The 20,054-nt window shown below is 45.6% G+C and overlaps 1 protein-coding gene across 1 annotated transcript in view; it reads right to left on the reverse strand.

The window, feature by feature from the left end:
* Nucleotides 1-20,054, reverse strand: part of LOC8042678 (ATP-binding cassette sub-family C member 2) — a 44,959-nt gene that overhangs the window by 16,876 nt on the left and 8,029 nt on the right. Inside the window, exons 4-8 of the mRNA XM_040501625.2 lie at nt 12,587-12,683; nt 4,308-4,510; nt 3,291-3,467; nt 2,580-2,747; nt 463-644 (exon numbers count right to left, since the gene is read on the reverse strand). Of these exons, the coding sequence (XP_040357559.2) occupies nt 463-644; nt 2,580-2,747; nt 3,291-3,467; nt 4,308-4,510; nt 12,587-12,683 (827 nt within the window). The remainder of the gene's footprint in view (nt 1-462; nt 645-2,579; nt 2,748-3,290; nt 3,468-4,307; nt 4,511-12,586; nt 12,684-20,054) is intronic.

Below are 20,054 nucleotides of genomic sequence, written 5' to 3' on the forward strand. Positions count from 1 at the left end.
CAGGCCTTTTCTGTTTATGATAAGTTCAGCGATGATAGCAGATGTACAGAAACATGGCGAACACCACAGCCAGTGAGACAATACCTCACGTCCGGCAAACACCGCCACCACCACCACGATGGCTCGTTTTGACGCTGTCTGATTGTTCCCGTCAGCTCGCGTAGCGTCGGCTGCTTTTGGACTTAAAGGCGCCTACAAAATCCTTTCCCGTAGGGTAGAAAAATTCTCCTTGCCACCCTTCCCATTTCATCCCCTTGCACTGGTACCTTCACGGCGAAGGGACACCTTTTGTTGCTGTAACTTCGGGCTGTATAAACCGAGAGCTTCTCGCGAATTATCCACCTCCAAGATGCAGCAATAAAAGTGCGAGTACCCGGCGTTGTCCAATTCCCCTATAAAACATTGTCTTATAGGGGGGATTGGTACAGCTCTCACAGCATCGAAGAGTTTCTGTTTCCAAACCTGTGGTCTGTTGCCGGCCTCTGTGTCGTTGTAACAGAGCTGTTGCGAAGGGTTTCGGGGCTCCTCGGGTCCTTGAGTAGTTTGGCCGCGCTGTCATACACGATGATGTGCTTGTTGTGAACCAGGACCAACTGGTCCATGTATGACAGAAATGACCCCTGGTTACACACCATGATCCGTGTCTGCAATTGAATACCAGGGCCATCTAAAATCAGAAGTCACCAAAAAGAGACCGCGAACCAACTTTTTAATTCTACACAATTCTTTTAGAACCGGAGCCGATACCTTAGAATCTTCATCTTCAAAGCCTTGCGCAGCGTTGATTCATAAAGTTCTTTTCGAGCATGAGGGTTTGAGAACACAGCATTGTGCGTAGAAATTCTCTTCTTGCTCATGTGCCCACACTGCTTGGAAGCATCTCTCGATGCTTCTAAGCAACCCATGCGGAGACGGATATTGCAAACGAGCAAATGGTGCCATCGTCCTTCATTATTTTCGCGACTCTGCAGGTTTAGCAGCATACAATCAAAGAGAGTGGGTTTTACTTTAAGCTATACTGCTGGAGCTCGAAACAAATGGAGCATAAACTCAATCGCGCAGCGGTAAAAACATTTTTTTCTTTGCCATATTCATTTTGACGCGGGCGGCCAATGAGAAGCTGGCGCAGTGTAATAGTCTGTTCAAGCCGTAGAGATCGTATAATGTACGCTAGAGGTTCAAATGGTGCTATTGTGCTCAGGCAAATGGAAGCAGACAGCAACCAGTCGAAAATTGACTTCCGGTAATGTATTTCTATGGGAAAAAGTGAGTGTATTTTCTCCCTGCGCTCGATCACGAGGGCAAATATCCCGAATAATTCGTACGTAGGTAGCTTGGAACATTTATCAGACAGACAGACGAAATATTCAATCCGTTACGGTGTTTTTCTTTCAAAGTCATTGCATAAAAAATGGTGTTTAAACGGCTTCGTGTGCGTATTTATGTGCACTGTCATACGCTGTTAGCAGGAACACGACGTCGGCGCTCGAATCGAACAAACGAAGGACGGCTGGAAAACCAAGAGAGACATCAAGAACTACGAAGTAACACTGGATCAGTAACTCCCTGTGCAAGTACGATTAGAATAAATTGAAGGCCAAGTAATACAGTCCGATTTTCAATAAGTACTTCTTTATTCTTTCTCATCTGTGCGAATACGTTTGTTCTTTGTTCAAAACATCACCCGCCCGCTCAAAATCATTGAAAAGAAGTGCTTGATGAAAGCTGCCCGGCATAGAAAACAATAAAATTAGACACATTTCATAGCCCACGTACTCAGCTGTACTTTACATTTTGAGTGTTATTAACCGCTCGTAAAGATGCAAGACGGGGTCATTTTCATATACCTAGTGGCAGGACTGGTATATTAGCAACGTATAAACACTAACAGAAAACTGGCGAACCTTGAACACACTCTACATTTTTTACAATTGGTATTTTGCTTAGAATCGCCGCTTGGTTTTATACACCCGCTGTAAAACGCAGGTTTGGGCCTGAAATGTAGCGAACTTAAACATCGTTCACTCACAAAAAAAAAAAAATGAGCTAAATAAACCAATTACACTTCTAAAATGTTAATAAAGGTACATAATACTTGGTACGACCGAAATAACCAAAGCTATCTGTATTATTCGCCGTCAAAGAGACAACATTCACGCTCGTTTTCCCATAGGAACGCACAGGAGCACCGCAAAAGTAGACTGGTTCCAGTCTGCTTCAATTTGCCTCCCGGAAGTCACATAGACACTCGCGCCAGTTGAACCTCTAGCGCACATTATAAAAACTCTACGGTTCAAGCAATACCAGCTAGAAGACGAGAACAAAGAGGGGGGGGGGGGGGGGGACGGCGCAGGTCTTGTCTTTTAAATGGTATGCGCAAAGCAAGTCGTCTACGTTTTGCTCAGGAGTTACGATAACATCAGAACGACGCCGAGCTTTAATTGGATTTCACTGGGAGGGTAGTTGGCAGACCTTAATGCCTTGAGCTAGAGGTCTTGAGCTAGAGGCCTTTAGCTAGAGGCCTTGAGCTAGAGGCCTTGAGCTAAAGAAGAGCTAAAAATAGGTAAACTCGAGGTGACCTTGTTGTTGAGGATGCCGTCCTTGCCGATGAGCTCCTTGAACACTCGGCCGGCAACTCCAGGATCGAGGGCGCTCAGGGGGTCGTCCAGGAGGTACACGTCGGCCTGGTTGTAGGCTGCGCGAGCAAGGCTGATCCTCTGTTTTTGACCGCCACTCAACGTCTCACCCTTTTGGAACAAGACGAGTGAAACTGTTGTAACACACAAAAGCACGAACTTCAAAATGCCGGTTCAACTAAAAACGAAAAAGAAAAAGAAGAAGCTGCCAGAGATCTTGATATTTAAAGTCCTATAACGTACGGGATGCCGTAATTGAGGAGCGATCGTGTCAATCGGTCTAGAAGGCATTAAACGGTTGTTTAGGAAACGTGACATCAGTTATAGTAGCGTCGAGTCTCCCCCTAAATTTAGCGGGAAATTGAATTTGTGTAGAGGCCACGTGACGTCAGTTTTATCGCTAATTGTAGGGGGTAAACTTAAATGATATATTGGACGAGTGACGTCCATTTCCTTGTTAAGCTCATCGACGAAACTGAAATCGTCCGTATGTCACATGACGTCAATTATCCCGTTAACTTTAGCGGCGAAATGCTTGAACGGGCGGACAAACGAATTTTTGGGATTACGGGCTTCTGTTAAAGAGCATTCTATACATTAAAACTAAAAAAAGAAAGATGCGATGGTTTTTGTAAGAGTGTTGGCGCAACTTACCTTCTCCCCGACCTCTGTCAAATCGCCCGCCGGAAATTTTATGAGGTCATTGCGGAGCTGGCAGGAACGCAACACGCGCTCGTAATTTGCTCTGTTCATACGTGTACCATACAGTATGTTGTCTCTCACGCTCATGTTGTGCACATTGGCGATCTGGGGAACGTAAGCCACACGGCCCTGGCAAGGAAGCAAACAGTTCGCGTGAATGTCAGTTATTTCATGGATTCTTCCAAGACACGACTAGAACTTTGTACTTCCAGGTATACCACTCATGGCGCTTTCATTATGTTCATTTTTGATGTTTTCTGGCAATTGGATTGAGGCCCACATGAAGAGGAAGTCTTCAGGTGGCTATAGGTCGTTTTCAAAGCCTCATAAAGCAACACTGGCAAAGAAGGGTGTCATTGGACACCAGTCCTGGTCAAATTCCGACGTAACACTCGGTCTCGATACGAGCTCAGCCGAGCTCTTTCTTTCTTAGCTTGAGAAGGCTTTGGTGATGTAATAAAACTACCATTCTTTCTAGATAGTAAGTGCATGCATTTGATCTCGCAAACATCGCAAAATCTTCGCTCTAGTGAAAGGCAGTTCCAGGGTTGCCTCATAAATGGCGCCAGCGTGCCACTGTGCTCTCTCGTTGTAAGAGGTCACAAGACCTCTGTTCTAAGCAAACACAAGTCTGTGAATGGCCTTTAGTGTGAAACAGAGTATAGAGAGTTTTTATTTGACGGTTCCTGGTTAAAATATGGCGTATAGTTGGGTTGGACGACAAAAACTAAAGTAAATAGTTTAAACAAAACTACAATAATACGAAAATGCAACCAAAAATGTTAGGACTATCGTCGCGAACCCCTTGAATTCTAACGCCTTCCAATCGGAAAGTAAAATGACTCGCTATTTTGCCCCAACTCAAGCTACGTCAGGATTCAACATGGCGGCCGCCACGAAAGAACGGTCTACGGGTGGTGCTGCTTTGACCAGTTTCTTGATGCTCCAGCAGAAGCCAACGTCACCTACCGTACACGTCACGCTGCCCTGGAGACGGTGCATGTCACCGAGAATTCCGGCAAGGAGAGACGACTTGCCGCTCCCGACAAAGCCGACAACTCCGACCAGGGATCCGGGCTTCACGTTCAGGCTGACGTTCTTCAGCACCGTGCCGGAGTTCTCATCGCTGGCCTTGCTCCAAGCGAAAGAGCACTGCTCCAAGATCACCTCTCCTGCCGGTTTTCGTCGTGTGGTTTAGGAAGTATAGGAGGTATTCACTGGACGCCATATTTGAGGGCGATGTTTAGAGCGCATGCTCAGAACGAGCTCACATTACTAGCCTGCTAAGACCGGCTACCTTGATGGTGCTAAATGCACGCCCCAAAAGGACTACGGAAGCTCGCCGTCAGCACACGCTCAGCAGCAGCGCACACGGATATGGCCGCCAGTGAATACTCCCTATAGTTTGTAGAGGATAGGGAGTTTCAGTAGATCGTTGCGATAACTTCGATAACGATACTCCGCACGCGCCTTTGCTCATACGAATTGGTATCGTTTCGAGAGTGTCGGAGCAATATCTACTAATACTCTTCATTAAAACACAATAACGGCTGGGTCGATGGGAATATTCCAGTATTCTCGGTTTCACTTTATTGTGGACTGTTTTTATGGCTGCAAATATGAGCAATAACCGTTACATAGTCCTCAAAAAAAAAAAAAAAATTGAAGCATAGCAAACGTATAACAAAGCCTTGTTGTTTGAAACAGAAGTTACCCAATAATCAAGTTTTTGGTTGTGAATATCTACTTAGAATCCTCAAACGAGAACTATATTATCTAAACAAACCTTAAAAAGGAGAATTATAGATATATGTTTTACTAGGCAGCGCATCCTTCGTTTAGCGTTTTTTTTCTCTATTTCTTTATCTTTCTATCAAATAAACAGCGACCTGCAAGCTCTGTCAAAGAAACCGTTCAAAGGGTTCTCGCAGTTTTTTTTAGATTTCCAGGCATCGCAGAATGTTGAAATCTCACCGGAAGGCGTCTACTGCGGTGATTGTGGCACGAAAAAGTCACCTCAATGCCCAAATATAAAGTTGTAAGGGACTTTCTTCTAAACAAAAGCAAGCAGCCCCGCCAGTAGCAGACATAAACCCCTACTTCAGACTGCGGCTCATAGATGGCGGAAGCAGTCCTATCGTGAACTCCAGAAAAGAGAAAAAAAATTCTACATACAAGTCTCTCTTTCTCTCTGTCCTTCCCATCTTATCTCTCTCTCCCCACGCCACCGTTTCGGATGACCTATACGGTTGTCCGTCAAGCTACACGGCGGCTCATTTCATTTTCATGTAAATAAAGCGTTTCAACAACAACAACAACAACGTCCGTTTTTTTATCGTTCCCCATCTCAGGGTTTAGAAGATGTCGAAAAAATACCCCTGGGGTTAACCGGCTCCTTCCTCTCAAAGCACGTTTACGACCAGCCAGTGCGATCTGTAGAGCTATGGCATTAGCCATGATGCCTATCATGCTTGCCTTATTCTGAGTGTCACGGAGCAGAGACAATCTCGCGATTTAAACATTTTTCCGAATCAGCGTTTTGCGAAGTTCTTGCGAAAACAGTGATATTGCGCTCCGCGTGAGGATGCGTCGGCGTGTTCATGCGACTATTTATCTCCAACTATTTGTGTCGTCCGATAATACTTCTAAAATTATGCCATTCTTTTGGTTTGTTGTTGTTTGCAAAATCGGCTGACTATCCTTTTTTTTTTTTCAGGAGCAGGGTATTCAATCCCGTTGATCCCATTGAGATTACATCAGTAAGTAACTTACATGTCCAGATTCCCGAGACAATCGGAGGAAGAACACGAAGCGATTCGAACAGTTCTGCATTTTCTCGGCTTATTTGTTTGTGCTTATTTCTCTTTATAATATCACCAGTTTAGACAATTCTAGCTTCAGCGAACAATTAATAAGGCTTCCTTCGCTTGTCGGCGGCGGGGCTTTCGATCGGGGTGGCGTGTAAACCCTGATTTGGATTTCGTTATGTCCACCGGAACCCCATGGCTAACGGCAAGTCAGAAGACTCCAACTGAACGCTACAACATTCCTTCTTCAACTCGCGGATCCTCTATCGCCGAGCTAGAGAACGAAGCCTCCGTCACTAATCTTGCAGGAGTTAGAACACCTGACCACGGACCCAACATCTTTCCACCCAACGCTGAACTGTTAACTGTCGATATGAATATTGCTGACACCGACCAAGGTGGATAGTAAGGCGCCAAGACATCTAAGAAGCGGAAAAATAACTCCGGTTCAAACCCAAGCGGAGACACAGTTATGAAATCACCTACCACGACAGTAGGCCTTTGCTGTAACGTTTATATCAGCTGTTGAAAGCCAAAACATCACAGCGATCAGCAGTTTAAAACTTTGTGTCGCGTTAGAACAGATGTGTACCGAATGTATCCGCAAAATTAGGCCCAACAGCAGATCAAATCTGATCTCAGTGGAGACTCTACATTGCCAGACGACCCATGCGCTCCTTGCCTGCACTCAGATCTGCTGTTTGAAAGATAGGGCGTACGAGCTTGTTCCGTGGCACTTCGGAGTGATCAAAGACATTGACACCTTCACCTTCTGATGCCTAAATTAAACAACATGTGAAATCACCAGAAGGTCGAGTGGCTAGAATCCAACGGCTTGGACAAAGTCTCGTAGTTAAGATATCGTTCAGCGAAACAACGTTGCCGAGTTTTTTTAAAATCTCGGTCAGGTCCGCTGTCCGGTGTCCCCGTACAAGGAACGCCCAATTCAGTGCCGCAACTGCTGTAAATATGGACATTGCGAAGCCACTTGCAAGCGCCCACCCATCTGCAGTCGCTGCTGAGAAGCCCACGAGGGCAACGACACGTGTTCTGCTCACGAAAAAGGAGCAAGTTGCGGTCAAGCTCACGCTGCTACATCCTCTTTCTGCCGAAAATGACAGGAAGAAAGTTACACCCGCAACTACGAACGCAAACACAAACACGCAGTTGACTTTCGCGCCGCAAAGTCCGCCGTCTCGCAACAGAGCCAAACGAAACAAATGGCTGAATTTGAACAGCGACCTCGACACCCACAGAACACAATGAATTAAACATCTAACAAGCAGAAACCAAGCACCCATGGCTATTCTGCAGCTTTGAAGAAGGATCAACAGAAGCTCACGGAGGGGGCCTTTTTCTCAAGCGACCCTGAAACTCAGGTTTCAGAACCGAAGGGAGAAAGGAAAATGCCGTCGACGTCAAGGGCTGCCACTCCTGATTCAATGCTGAAGGCTACTTACAACTCTGTCGCTCCGCCAACCAAAGGGAATGCATGGGAGAGCTGGATTCCGCTGGTCAAAAGAGCAGCTCGCAAGGCCTACAGCCTATTATCTTCTGTCGACGCTCAATGGGCACAAAACGTCACATACTGCTTGATATGCTTCTTCCGCTTATGGGAGAATTATAAACGCGGGAAGCATCAACAAGCCGGATACACCCGTCCGCCATCTCAGATTATTCAGCGTATTATCAGGATTATTTACCACCGTCTTGAAGAAAGACAGGCCTACGATTTCACCGAGAGCCCTGACGGAAGACCTGGCTCTTTTTAAGGAGCCAGGATTGGAGTCATTATCATTCCAGCCTACGGAGCCAACACACCTTACCACTGACGTCTTTTTGGCCGCAGATCTTTCAAGCTGCAAAGACCTTTTTCACTAGCATGCAAGACACAGCTTTCAGAGGTATCATGCTTACACTTTTCACTATAGATGATTGAGCCTACTCTCTGTCCAGGTCCCAGCTGTTGATCCCGACACGCTATCAATAGATGATTTTTGATACCAAGCAACATTTTCCGGTGGAATGCAAGGGGTCATCGCAGCCGTCTTTCGGACTTTTGCCGATTAGTGTAAAAGTACTAATTTCCCGTTATGGCCTTATCAGAATCCAACATTACCATCAATTTTCGTCTATCGTGTAATGAGTTTTTTATTCGCTGCGAGGTAGATCTGCAAGCAAAGTTCTAGTGGCAATTTGTAACGATCTTACCTACATCTCCCACAGTTATTCTCAGATGCCACCAGTGAGTACGTCGGTTTAACTGTCAAACAAGGCCGTAACATGTTCACCCTAATCGCAGGATATATTCCGCCAAATACACAGTTTGACTCTCTGCCCCCTATTAGTTCTATTATAAGAAACACCCCCTCTCCACACATCTTAACGGGGACTTTAATGCCCCTCAACTCCTTATGGGGAAGCACGAAATCAACCACCTCTCTTGTGGCACCCACCCACCAGCATGGTCTTTTTACTCTGCATGACGGAAGTCCGACCTTTTTCCGGGGCACAATTAGAAGCAGCTGCTTGGATTCGACATTTGCATGTTGCAGTTATTCGAATTCTTTTACATGGTTCACAGATATTGAATGCCATAGCAGTGACCATTTGCCTACGTACACACTTCTTAAGGGGTTTATATCCAAAACCATATCGTCAACAATCCGACCCACTGATTGCTACCTTTTCAAAGTTAACTTTGAAAACGCATGTGAATGATTTAGCAGCGACGATGAACTCTACCGTGATATCGGAAAACTTGTGACGCTAGACACAAAGGCATAAAATTTACTCCGAAGGTTTGCTATGATTGACGTGGAACACGAACGTCTTTGTGCTCTTCGCCGGAAATACGAACGAAAGACAAGAAAAACACATGATCCTGAAAATATTCGTAGTGTTGTTCGCCCACAAAAACGCATAGAACGCCACCCAGATGAACTAGCCCAACGTCATTAGAGAGATGATTGCGCAAAATTAGATCCTCGTAAGCCTCTTTCTAGAACACGCAGCCTTGCTCGTGGTCTAAGGATGACTCCACAATAGCGTCACCCTTTCCGCGCACTAGCACTCCGTCTAAATCTTCCGGAACTAGCTGTGGCTGAAGAGTACTGTAAAAATCTCACAAAGAACGTTGAAAATCCGAACATTCCACTTGTTAAATCTAACAGTCCATTTCGAGCGCCTTCATTCATGAACGCACCGTTCGATTTACGAAAACTAGAAGAGACCTTTTCTGGATTAAGTTTCGAATTCTCTCCCAGTCCCGACGGTATACCTTATGCAGCCTTAGTTAACCTGAGTACGCAAGGGCATTTAGTGAGGCTCTTGGATCTGTACAAAACATTGTTGGAAACGAGGCAGGTGCCCCGGGAGTGGAGAAAATCCTTTATCAAAACGATCCTTAAGCAAGGAAAATCTCCCTTAGACCTCTAATCGTTCTGTTCAATTGCTTTGCCCTTTTGTCACAAAAATCATGGAAAGAATGATATATACCCGACTTGAATGGTACCTAGTGAAACATGACATAAACCCTGAGGTTACGGCAGGTTTTCGACGCGGGCACAACTCCGTTGATAATGTCATTGACCTCATAACTAGCATAAAAAATCGGAAGACTCATTACAGCAGTCTTTCTAGATATTAAGGGCGCTTTTGACTCAATAAGCCACAAGGCTATCCGCGACGCACTCTGCTATGCCGGAATAGGAGGACATCTTTACGCATGATTTGAGGCTATCTAGAAAAAAGAATAGTATTTATGGTGACGGCAGAAGGGAAACAGCTGAGTATATTTTTGCTCGAGGCGTGCCACAGTGCGTTGTTCTCAGTTCCACACTTTTCAATGTCACCCTCATAGGACCTGTAGACAAACTTCCTCGAAATGTCAGAATACTTCCGTACGCGGATTATATTTGGAAATGTACCTCATCAATCATTCAGAGATTTAATGCAATTTGAATTCAGAAAGCACGTGAGGTTATTTCGAATAACTTAAAATCCCGTGGATTATCGCTATGGCCATCAAAGCCCGCGGCTATGGCTTTTACACGGAAAAGAATCATTAGGTATAGGCTCACTATTGATGCTCACCCTATTCATATGTACAAACTCACAGATTTCTTGTTCTTATCCTAGACAAAAATTCACCGTGGACATCAAACGTTGAAAAACTGAAAAGAAAGCTTATAGCATTACCCAGCTCCTACAATTCATAGGTGGAACTACGTGGGGTGCGTCTGTGACTCCACTTATCCATTTATGTAACGCTCTTTTGTCGGCTTTATTCGATACAGTCCACCTGTACTTCATGAGATGTGCCACACAAATATAAGAGCGCTTGATAGTATGCAGCTTAAGCCCTACATGCATGCCTAATTACAATGTAGCGCAAATACAACAAAGGAAGGAGACAGACCTACGTGCCTGTCTAGGACTCCCAAAATGTACTTCCAATGTTGGAACTGTAGCTGAAGCAGGCTCTATTCCCATTGATGTCCTTAGACTGCATGAGACCCTTCGAACTGGCCTTCGTCATCTTACCAGGCACAGAGAGTCTCAAATCCACTATATTGCGGATATGGCAGATAACAGAAGTGCGTCTGGGTTTGCTCAAATTATTAATTCTGGCAGCTTGAACACTCCACGAGATTTCGAACCAGCAGAGTTCAGTTAATCGCCCCCATGAACCTATTCAATAATTAACATAAGGACAAATATTCCAGGGCGACATTAAAAAACACATTTCGTTGGCCGTATTAAGGCAAGGCTCTTTGGAAATAATTAATGTTCCTCATTGTTCGCGAACGCATGTCTATATCGACGGGTCCAGTACTGATGAAAGCTCCAGTTACAACTTCTTGATACCATCCATCAATGACAGACTTTATGGAAAACTATGTCACACGCGACATCACTCGCAGCAGCAGAATTAGTAGCGATTCGGGAAGCACTTCGCTTCATTTCTGCGAGTGATTACATAATTGGTCAATTTTTACCAATTCTAGCTAGGGCAGCTCTTTAGAGTCTCAAATCTACTAAAAGCAAGAACGTCAATGCACAGCTCGTTTATCAGATTCTGAAAATTTACCAGGACGCTATCGAAAAAGAGCATGCTCTGATATTACAATGCATCTCATGCAATTGCGGCCCATCTAAGGGAAGGAAAGTGCTGATTTGGCGACCAAGGATACTCACCCACCTAATGCTGGCTTAATAATCCCATTCACACGAACATAGCTAGGGCCAGAGCAACCGTATTGTTAGGACTATGATGAGTTCCCTCTGGGCGAATCCGCTTTATTATTACAGACACCTGCACACATGGGCGTACCTACCAACCGGGGTGGGGGGGGGGGGGGGCAAGGGGGTGCTTGCCCCTCCAGTTTTCAGAGTGAGGGGGGGGGGGGGGGGGGGGCAAGGCATCTGTTTTGCCTCCCTGAAACAGCCACCACTGGGCAGGGCAAACACTTGCCGGCGGCGCCCCAGGGATACCAAGGGCACCGCCCCCGGTCCTGGGGGGGGGGGGGAGGGTGGTCTGGCCCCCTACTCAAAAACAAGTTGGTACGCCACTGCCTGCACAACATTCACCCTTCCATTGTCTTTCGTTCACACCGAGGTCTTAAACGCCGACTGAAACTACTCTCCACCGAATGCGACATAACGTACCTTCAACGGGATTCTATCTCAACCTCATAGGCCAGCTGAACCTATCAGAGGACCGTGCCGTCACAGACACACTCGAACATGTCCTGTGCCAGTGTAGCCAACACACGAGTCAACGAAATGAACTGGTACATTCTCTCCGTCTTCCCAACGAATAAGCTCTTTTCCTGACTCACTTCCTCGGACCATGGGACTCAGCATTGGGAAAAGTCAGATCACCGACCTCCTTCATTCGCTATCTTCGAAAAGCAAAACTGGACAGAATACTCTGGATCCAGCACATGCTGCTAAATGACCAAACAACAACGAACGAAATTCCTTTTTCTTTTGTGTATATACCTATATGTATATACATAAGGGAGAAAAAAGTAAACACGCACACACACACGTGTGTGCGTGTCATATATATATATATGTGTGCGTGCGTGCGTGTGTGTGTGTGTACGTATATAGGTATTTATGTACACGCATATATTTTTTTGTCTAATCTTTACATCCCCTCGCCACCTACCCCGAAGTCTGAAGTGGCCATATTGCCAATCTCTGAGGGATATATCCTCTTCACCTTTCCACTAAACATATTTTTATCTCTTTCTCTCTCCCGAGACAATCAGGGTTTAGATTATGATGTTCTCTGACTAGCTCGGGTCGGTTTATTTACGCTTCTTACATGACGTCTCTGATTACTCACAGGGAAATTTCTTTAATCACTTTATATTTTCTTACTTCCTTCGGTCACCCTCATCTCTCGCCGTTTGTGATGTGAGCGCTTACCCTTCTGTCTGCATTTCTCTCCTCCTGTCGAGTCGTTCCCGGTCTCTATCTCTTCCTCCGTGCAGAATTTGACGATACGGCGAAGTGCCAACGACACCTTAAACAAAAAAAAAAAAAAAAAAAAGGGCAAACGTTTAAGGATGATGGGGCAAACGGCGACTCATCTCAAGATGATGAAGGTAAAAGAATATTTTGCAGCACCAAAGTAAACAGTTCGCCATCTCGGGGCAAGAGGACTGTCATCAGGCTCTAATGAAATAAAAGAATCACGTTCTTATTTAGTGCCAATGATGGCGTTACCGGTGTAGAAAAATGCGCAATAGAGAATCTGGAGTTACAGGGTGTTTTTCATTTGTTTGTTTAAGTTTAACAAATTTGTTTAAAAAGAATCGCGATCCCTACACTTATGCTGCAGGTGAATTATTGGGGCAGGTGTTGATTTAGTGGTCTTAGATGATGCTCAGCAGGTTTTTAATTAAAAACTTCCGATTAAAAATCCAAATAACGAATTTTAATTAATTAGTCGGCTGATTGTTACGATTAGCCCCTATACTATGTCCCCCTGCCCGTATAACTTACCTGCACAAAACGCATTTCACGGCTCTTCTTTTAACAAATCTGTTAAGCTTAAAATTTTTTTTAATTTTTTTTTGTATGTAATGACGTTTTTATAGACACTGCTATTTTGAAGAACTTATGACGATAATATAGTCGCACTTCTTGCTTTCTGATTGGTTCTTCGTTATTCTTTTTGGTTAACGCCGCAAGCTGATATGCTGCGAGGAGATGATGAGGTGCTCGGACTTGGGCACATCCTACGTTTCTTAAATTGTTCGTGACTAGTATAATGGACGTACGCAACAGCTTGTGATAAGACGCAAAAGCAACGAATAATGATCTCCTCACGCCCATCTAAGGATTTATCAACGCGATAACTCTATTCTTCTCATCTTCTAAAAAAGAAGACGGAGTGTACGAACACTTTTATTAAATTCTTGTGGCACGTTCTGAGGATGACCACAGATGCTGTGTTATTAAACGCAACCGATCCATGGAGATGACCAGGGAGTCTGTACACGACACTAAAGAAAAAGAAAAGTAAGCGATTACAATTACAATTACTTTTTCTTAAAAAGTTTTCAATTAGATAACTCAATTACTCAATATGAGGAGTAATTGACCGTTAATTGAAAAAGTGACCGTTACTTTTCCGATTAATGAATACTTAGAAACAAACACACACACACAAAAAAAGACACAGTTTCTTTGCCTGTATGAAAAAGGGCCTTTTTGTACTCTCCATTATTGGATTAGAATCACCGGATTAGGAACTACCTGTCTTCTTAATCTACCAATTTGGCTAAACCATCCTCCTGGCCGAGATTTGCTTCGAGGATTCCTTCGTAGTAAACTTCTACCAACCAAGGGCGCCATCAGAAACGGAGTTGGAAAGAAGTAAAGCGTACAAAAAGTATTCTTAGTACCTTCAAAAGTAATGAAATTGATGATGCGACTACTTTCTAATAAATGTAAGGAAGTGATTACAAAATTTCCCCCAAAAGTAACTAATTCCAGGAAATTTGGTTACTCGTAATAAGTGCCGTACAAGTCTGTTGGAAGATACGCGGTGCCGGAAAGAAACTGTACTAGCACACAGTGGTGTACCAACTTGTTTTTGAGTGGGGGGGTAAGGGCAAACCAGAACCCCCCCCCCCCCCCCCCCCCCCCCCCCCAGGGGCTGGGGGCGGTGCCCTTGATATCCCTTGGGCGCCGCCGGCCAGTGTTTGCCCTGCCCAGTGGCGGCTGTTTCAGAGGGGGCAAAACACATGCCTTGCCCCGCCCCCCCCCCCCCCCCCCACCCGGTCTGAGGGCTGGGGGGGGGGGGGGGGCAAGGGGGCCCTCGCCCCCTCCCCCCCCCAGCATGGGCGTACCAACCCCCCCGGTTGGTACGCCCATGCTAGCTATCTGTGGCACTTCCAACGAGATGAGAAATGCGCGTGCACGGGTTTAATCGGCGCTCAGGCACGCCATCCCGTACCTTTAGCTGCACTGCCACAGAAAGTTGCCCACGACTATAGTCGGAAACGGAGCTTCTTCAAAAAGTACATCGAGCAACATTGGCGGTCGCCATTTCTCGGTACGAAGCGTCTGGTTGGACCCGAGTTCACGCCGAACACTGACGCGGCCCTGGTGGCCAATAGGAGCTCAGATAACGTGGCCAATCGACGGCAAAAATCGGGTGGTTGGCGCAGCTGCTACGAGAGGGCGCGCACTTTTGAAAGGCTTCTATTTTAGCTGGTCACGAGGAACAGTTTGTGTGCTACTGAAACTACTCTCGAAGACCCAACGAGTGTTGCTATTTCAATGTACTGTTGTCTTGACGCGTAAAACGTCTTCACACAGATGGAGGAAGTTACGAACATGGTGGACGAACGCAAACGTTCCGTTTATGATTCTGCATTTCTAGACAAGTGACAAATGTCTGTAATGACGAACATCACTAATTGAAACATTTGAAAAGGATTGGCCTGAACTTTGTAAATTTTGCCTTTTCCTAAGCACCTATAGTCGTTTTAACTCCAAAAAGCGTAGTGCAAAAGAAAAAAAAAAAAGAAAAAAGGCCGGCTCATCGCAGTGCACGTTAATTTCCCCCTTTTGGGAGAAATTAAGCGTGTTCCGGGAGCAGCTGTTTTTGCAATGCGCAGAAAACAGCTGTTCACCCTACCGAAAAATCCGGTATAACTTTTTGCTATCCGGATTATGGAACCGGAAATCTATCTGGATTCTATCTGGACTCTATCTGGAATTTAGGTTTTCAGAAATTATTCCTTTGTCTGCAATCTGGATTTCGGGTTTCCAGTAACAAATTTCCGGTTCCATAATCCGGATAGTGAAAAGTTATACCGGATTTTTCGGTAGGGCAAGGCAGCACTATATAGAATAAAGTTACCGTATAATAACACGAAGCCACAAAAAAAAAAAGAGCATTGAGATATAGATTTAAACCCGTGTACGGTGTACTCCTAAACTCGTTATGTACTTTTTCATTGTTCTATGACGCACATATATATTGTTGACTTCGTATTCGAGCTCTGTCAACATGCCGCGCATTTTGTTGGCGCACTTTTGGGCCGCCATAGCATCCAGCTGGTATTCTAGTAAATCGTTCGAAATGTACGTGTTCACCCGCAGAGCGTTTCACTGTTCGACGCTCATCTCGGCTCTCAGCGCTCACGCAATCGAATTCAGCGCGTCTCTGCTTTGCCACAAACTTGCGCGAACCACCCAGGAGGTGAAACCGACGAAGCAGCGAGATTTTCAAAACAAAAACAAAAACACCACTGAAGAAAAAAAAAATCATCCTTTTTATTTAAAGTACGAATGCCACGCTCGTTTTTGTCGTATACAAGGAAAACTCTAGCTGTTTTCAGCGCAGTTTACCAACGCATCCCCGAAGCCACAGTACTACCAACGCCACCTATAGACGGTAAAGGCCGTGGTCTTCGCCCCTCAAACGTCATTGCGTCAGCGTCACCACCAGCGCGTCTTGGTTTGTCGCATGGGGCGGGTAGGGGACCCACTAAGGATGACGTCATGAGCTGGCCCTGTCTTCTAGGTGGTATAGTGGCGGTACCCAGTGCCAGGACGTGAGAAAGGAGAAAGAAAAAGGCATTCGACAGGAGGGCACATAAAAATAAATATTTAGATTTGCGCTGTTGGGGATTCCGCTTGAGAGCGGGAGACATCGTCCAAATGGTCCGACATGGAAATGATATAATGCGTGAACACGAGCTGTAGAGGTCCCTCCTACGGACAGTCTGAAACGTGTTAAAGTTCGGGCTTTTCGAACGACCATTTTTTTTTCTCTCTAATTACGAGTTACCTTCTAGGACTCCAAGGCTCGTGTGTACTAACTATATCGCTACTGTTCTGAACGCCCCTAGGATTGTTTCGAACATGTCAAGCCAACGAACTCTTCTACAACTCGTTACAGCGCCCACAATCTCGAATTTCTTAAATTTAAGCGGACGTCGAGTTATAGAAAAATTCTTTTTCTCTTTTATCTCTTGATTCAGGTAACTTTATGTGCTCAAACAGTCCCATTTTATCGCCTCTGCTAGCGCCACACCTTCACAGAGTTTCATCTTTCTGCGATGCGTGGTTTACGTACGCCCGCCGAAAAACCAGGTTTCACTTTCTCGACCTAACCCGTCTTTGGGCGCTATAGCTGATGTAGCCGACCTGATTGGAGTCGCCGGCCTTGTATAATTGTAGAACACCGCCCTACAATTATCTGCACCGGTGCAGGAGGTGCAAGTAAATCGGACGAGCCTAATATATATTAATATCTACCATTTCTTTATATTAATCGAGACTGGGGCGAGAAAACTAAGAAGCATCAAAACGTGGAAGATATATTACTTCGAATTTCTCTTCCACGATTTGATGCTTTTTAGTTTTCTGGCCCCAGTCTCGGGTAATTTCAAGAAATGGTCTCTTTTGGTGTTTTAGATTCTTCAGTCCTGCGATATGCTGACGATATAAAAATTTATAGAGAAATAGTTACTGAACATGATTGAAACCCTGGCAGGAGAGACGTGCCTCTTTGCACCTCCCGCTCTAGGTCCCAACTGGTGCTCCTTGGAGATGGCAGCTTATATGTAGCTACCGACCTCCTCCCCCGCCGGCATGCCCTCAGGGCAATCACAGTCGTGAGAGGGCGGTAATGAAAGTGCGGTAGTCGTGAGGGCATATTGGCGGGGTTGGCAGCAGTGGGTATCCAGTGGGAGTGCAGCTTTTTGTTTATTTGAAAAAAAATACAAAACTAAACACAGTTCCGAGCAGAGGGAGCGAAGGTGGGCTGCCGTGATGGTGAGCCGTACACTCTAAGAAAAAAGGGAGGAAAAAAGTAGCAACGGCGCGCCTTCCTCCCTTCTACCGACGCGCCTCCAAGCGGACACGAGAAAAGGGGAGGAACGAAATGTTTTTCTCCTTCTCCAGGCAGACGGGAGAAAGCTTTCGCCCTCCCGACTCATCGTCTTTCGGTTTCGTTTTTCGAGCAGGTCGCGCACGTTGTTTAATAAATAGCTGTTGAGTCGATTGAGCTTCAGCAGCAGCGAAGGCCGCCTGTAATTCCGTCTTCTAGTTTAAACGTCCAGAACATTTCGGTTGCATTGACATTTTTATCACTAATTTTATCAAACGAGCAAACGAAGCCGCTAGAAACAGCGAAGTCCCGGAGCAGTGCCAGCAGCGCCACGTACACTGGGGTATGGCCGTCAGTGGGGTGAAGCTCTCGGCTACTTCCGTCCCGCCGCGTATACTTATGACGTTTGTCCGGTCCGGCGAACTGCTTCCGATTGCCGCGCTCCCAGCGGCTGTTGGCACTTGTTATTTCATTTTAAATAAAATTGATTCACATATCTAATGATACGAAATAAAGGTGAAGTTGTTTTGAAGGTGTGAATGGCTTTGAAGCTTGTTATCGTAACTTTCTCTTTCACTCTTTCAACGTGTCTGGGCGCCTTTACTCTCTCCCCGAACCCGCGCCTTGCGCCTCGAGATGCGCTGGCCGCTGGCGCCGGGAAGTCGGTGGACCGTTAGAACGCGCGAGGGACGCGAGCCGGCGGGCTGTTTCGCTTCTGGGAGTGCGTCGCGGCGCGAGATTCGTCCCGCGTTCGTGCGCGCGTGGCTATCTTTTCTTTTTCGTGGGAACTTGTTGTTGGTGTAATGTGGTCAAGCATGGATTTTCGTCATCAACACGCCACCTGATGTGCCAAGTGGGGAAAAAATGACTGCCGAAAGCCGGGATATCAATGGTTTCGAGTTCGAATGGACGTGCGGTACGCTCTTTTGGTCTTCTCTTGCTTAAGTTTCTGATTGGATGTTTGCAACAAAACCTAACTGTCGCAGTGGTAGTGAGTATTAATTGTTTGATTTTGGCAATAGCTACGATGGTTTTCAATCACAAAACCAAATCCTATCATTGTTCAGGATTGCTCTTCACTCGCCGCGAGAAATATGTCATTGTCAAATTACTGGAGACTTCTGTGTAGACTTTTTCATATCAAGATCGAGCACATATGCTCGCTTTAAAAGATGGCAAACTTTTTGCTGTGAGCTGTTTATTTGGCACTGTTGTCAGCGATTCACGCGTCTGTTCGCGAGGGGTGAAAATATGAGCCTAAATATTTTTCGATTAACTGAGGATGAGCGATAGAGCGATCCGCTCTGGTTTCCCGTTTCGTTTAGCAGTGACTCACTCCTAAATTTAAGTGACAATATTAAAAACGAATGGGCAGGTTCTCGATGAAGACTCAATACCAAAGAGCTGAGCTGTTTTTCTTGGTACTCATTGCTTAGTTTCCTTTAATTGCAATTAAGACACCGTCGTCGGTCTTTACTTATATGCTTACTTATATAATCAAATTTGCAAGGACGCATTTCATCACCTTCGTCGCACGTAACCTTAACGTTTTATCCTGTTTTGTTGTTCATTTCTTTGTTTCTCGTATGCAAAACAGTGAGAAATTTCGTCTGTATTTTCTACTGTCTGTTGAATAAAAATGAACGCAAAAGGACAAGCATTGCATATTTTTTGTGTATGTGTCACTTTCGTTGCTTTGCTAGGTTTCTGCTGCTTTGCTGCTGGTCTCGCTTTTCAGTGCTGGCTTGTGTGCGTTTCAACGCACATTAACCAGCATTGAAATGCGAAAACCAGCCGCAAAGCAGCAGAAGCCCCGCAAAGCAACGCGCAAACGGGGCAAAAAAAAAAAAAAAAAGCTACAATATATATATTTTTAACTCTAGGTGGCGCAAGCTACCGCCCATCCATCCATACACAATGGCGCTGCCGTGCAGTTTTGGTTTTGGTTTCGCTGTGCCGCCATGTTGATTTTAGTACAGCCACCAGATACCAGGGGATTCAAATGGCGCTGCAGCCTCCCAGGGTTTTCCAATTTGCGTTCCATGGGCGGTATAGGAAGTTGCACTCCGGATTGCGTGACTCGCGCGGCACGGAACTACAGCCACTGCAGGCTGCAGCACTACAGACTACAGTAGCGAAAGCACGCGGAACTGTGTCGACGTTTTCGACGTTATGGAAACCGCAGGAACTGCGTCCAAGACAGGCAGGTTTTGCTGCCGGCTGCCTGGGTGCCTTCCCCCCTGAGTTTGGTTCTGTTTTCCGATGCCGAGTGCAACCGGCGTTCAACGTGGTTTTGTGTTTGTGCGTGTCAGCAACATAGCTGCAACATCGTGATGACAGTGTCGGGTTGTGAACAGAAGACTGGAATTATCGCCGATGTGACCATGTGTTCGCGTATCAGTGGTGTAACAAGAAGATAAGATCGTAAACTGTTGGGCATTGATGCCGCTGGTCGGGTTGTGATCGGAGTGGGCGGGGTGTCGCAGGTTGACATTCCGCTTTACATTAAAAAGTTTAATACCACTTGAGGGATTACGTGCA

Source organism: Ixodes scapularis, unplaced genomic scaffold (assembly GCF_016920785.2).
Source record: "Ixodes scapularis isolate PalLabHiFi unplaced genomic scaffold, ASM1692078v2 PGA_scaffold8__174_contigs__length_109621045, whole genome shotgun sequence".
Lineage (NCBI taxonomy): Eukaryota > Metazoa > Arthropoda > Arachnida > Ixodida > Ixodidae > Ixodes > Ixodes scapularis.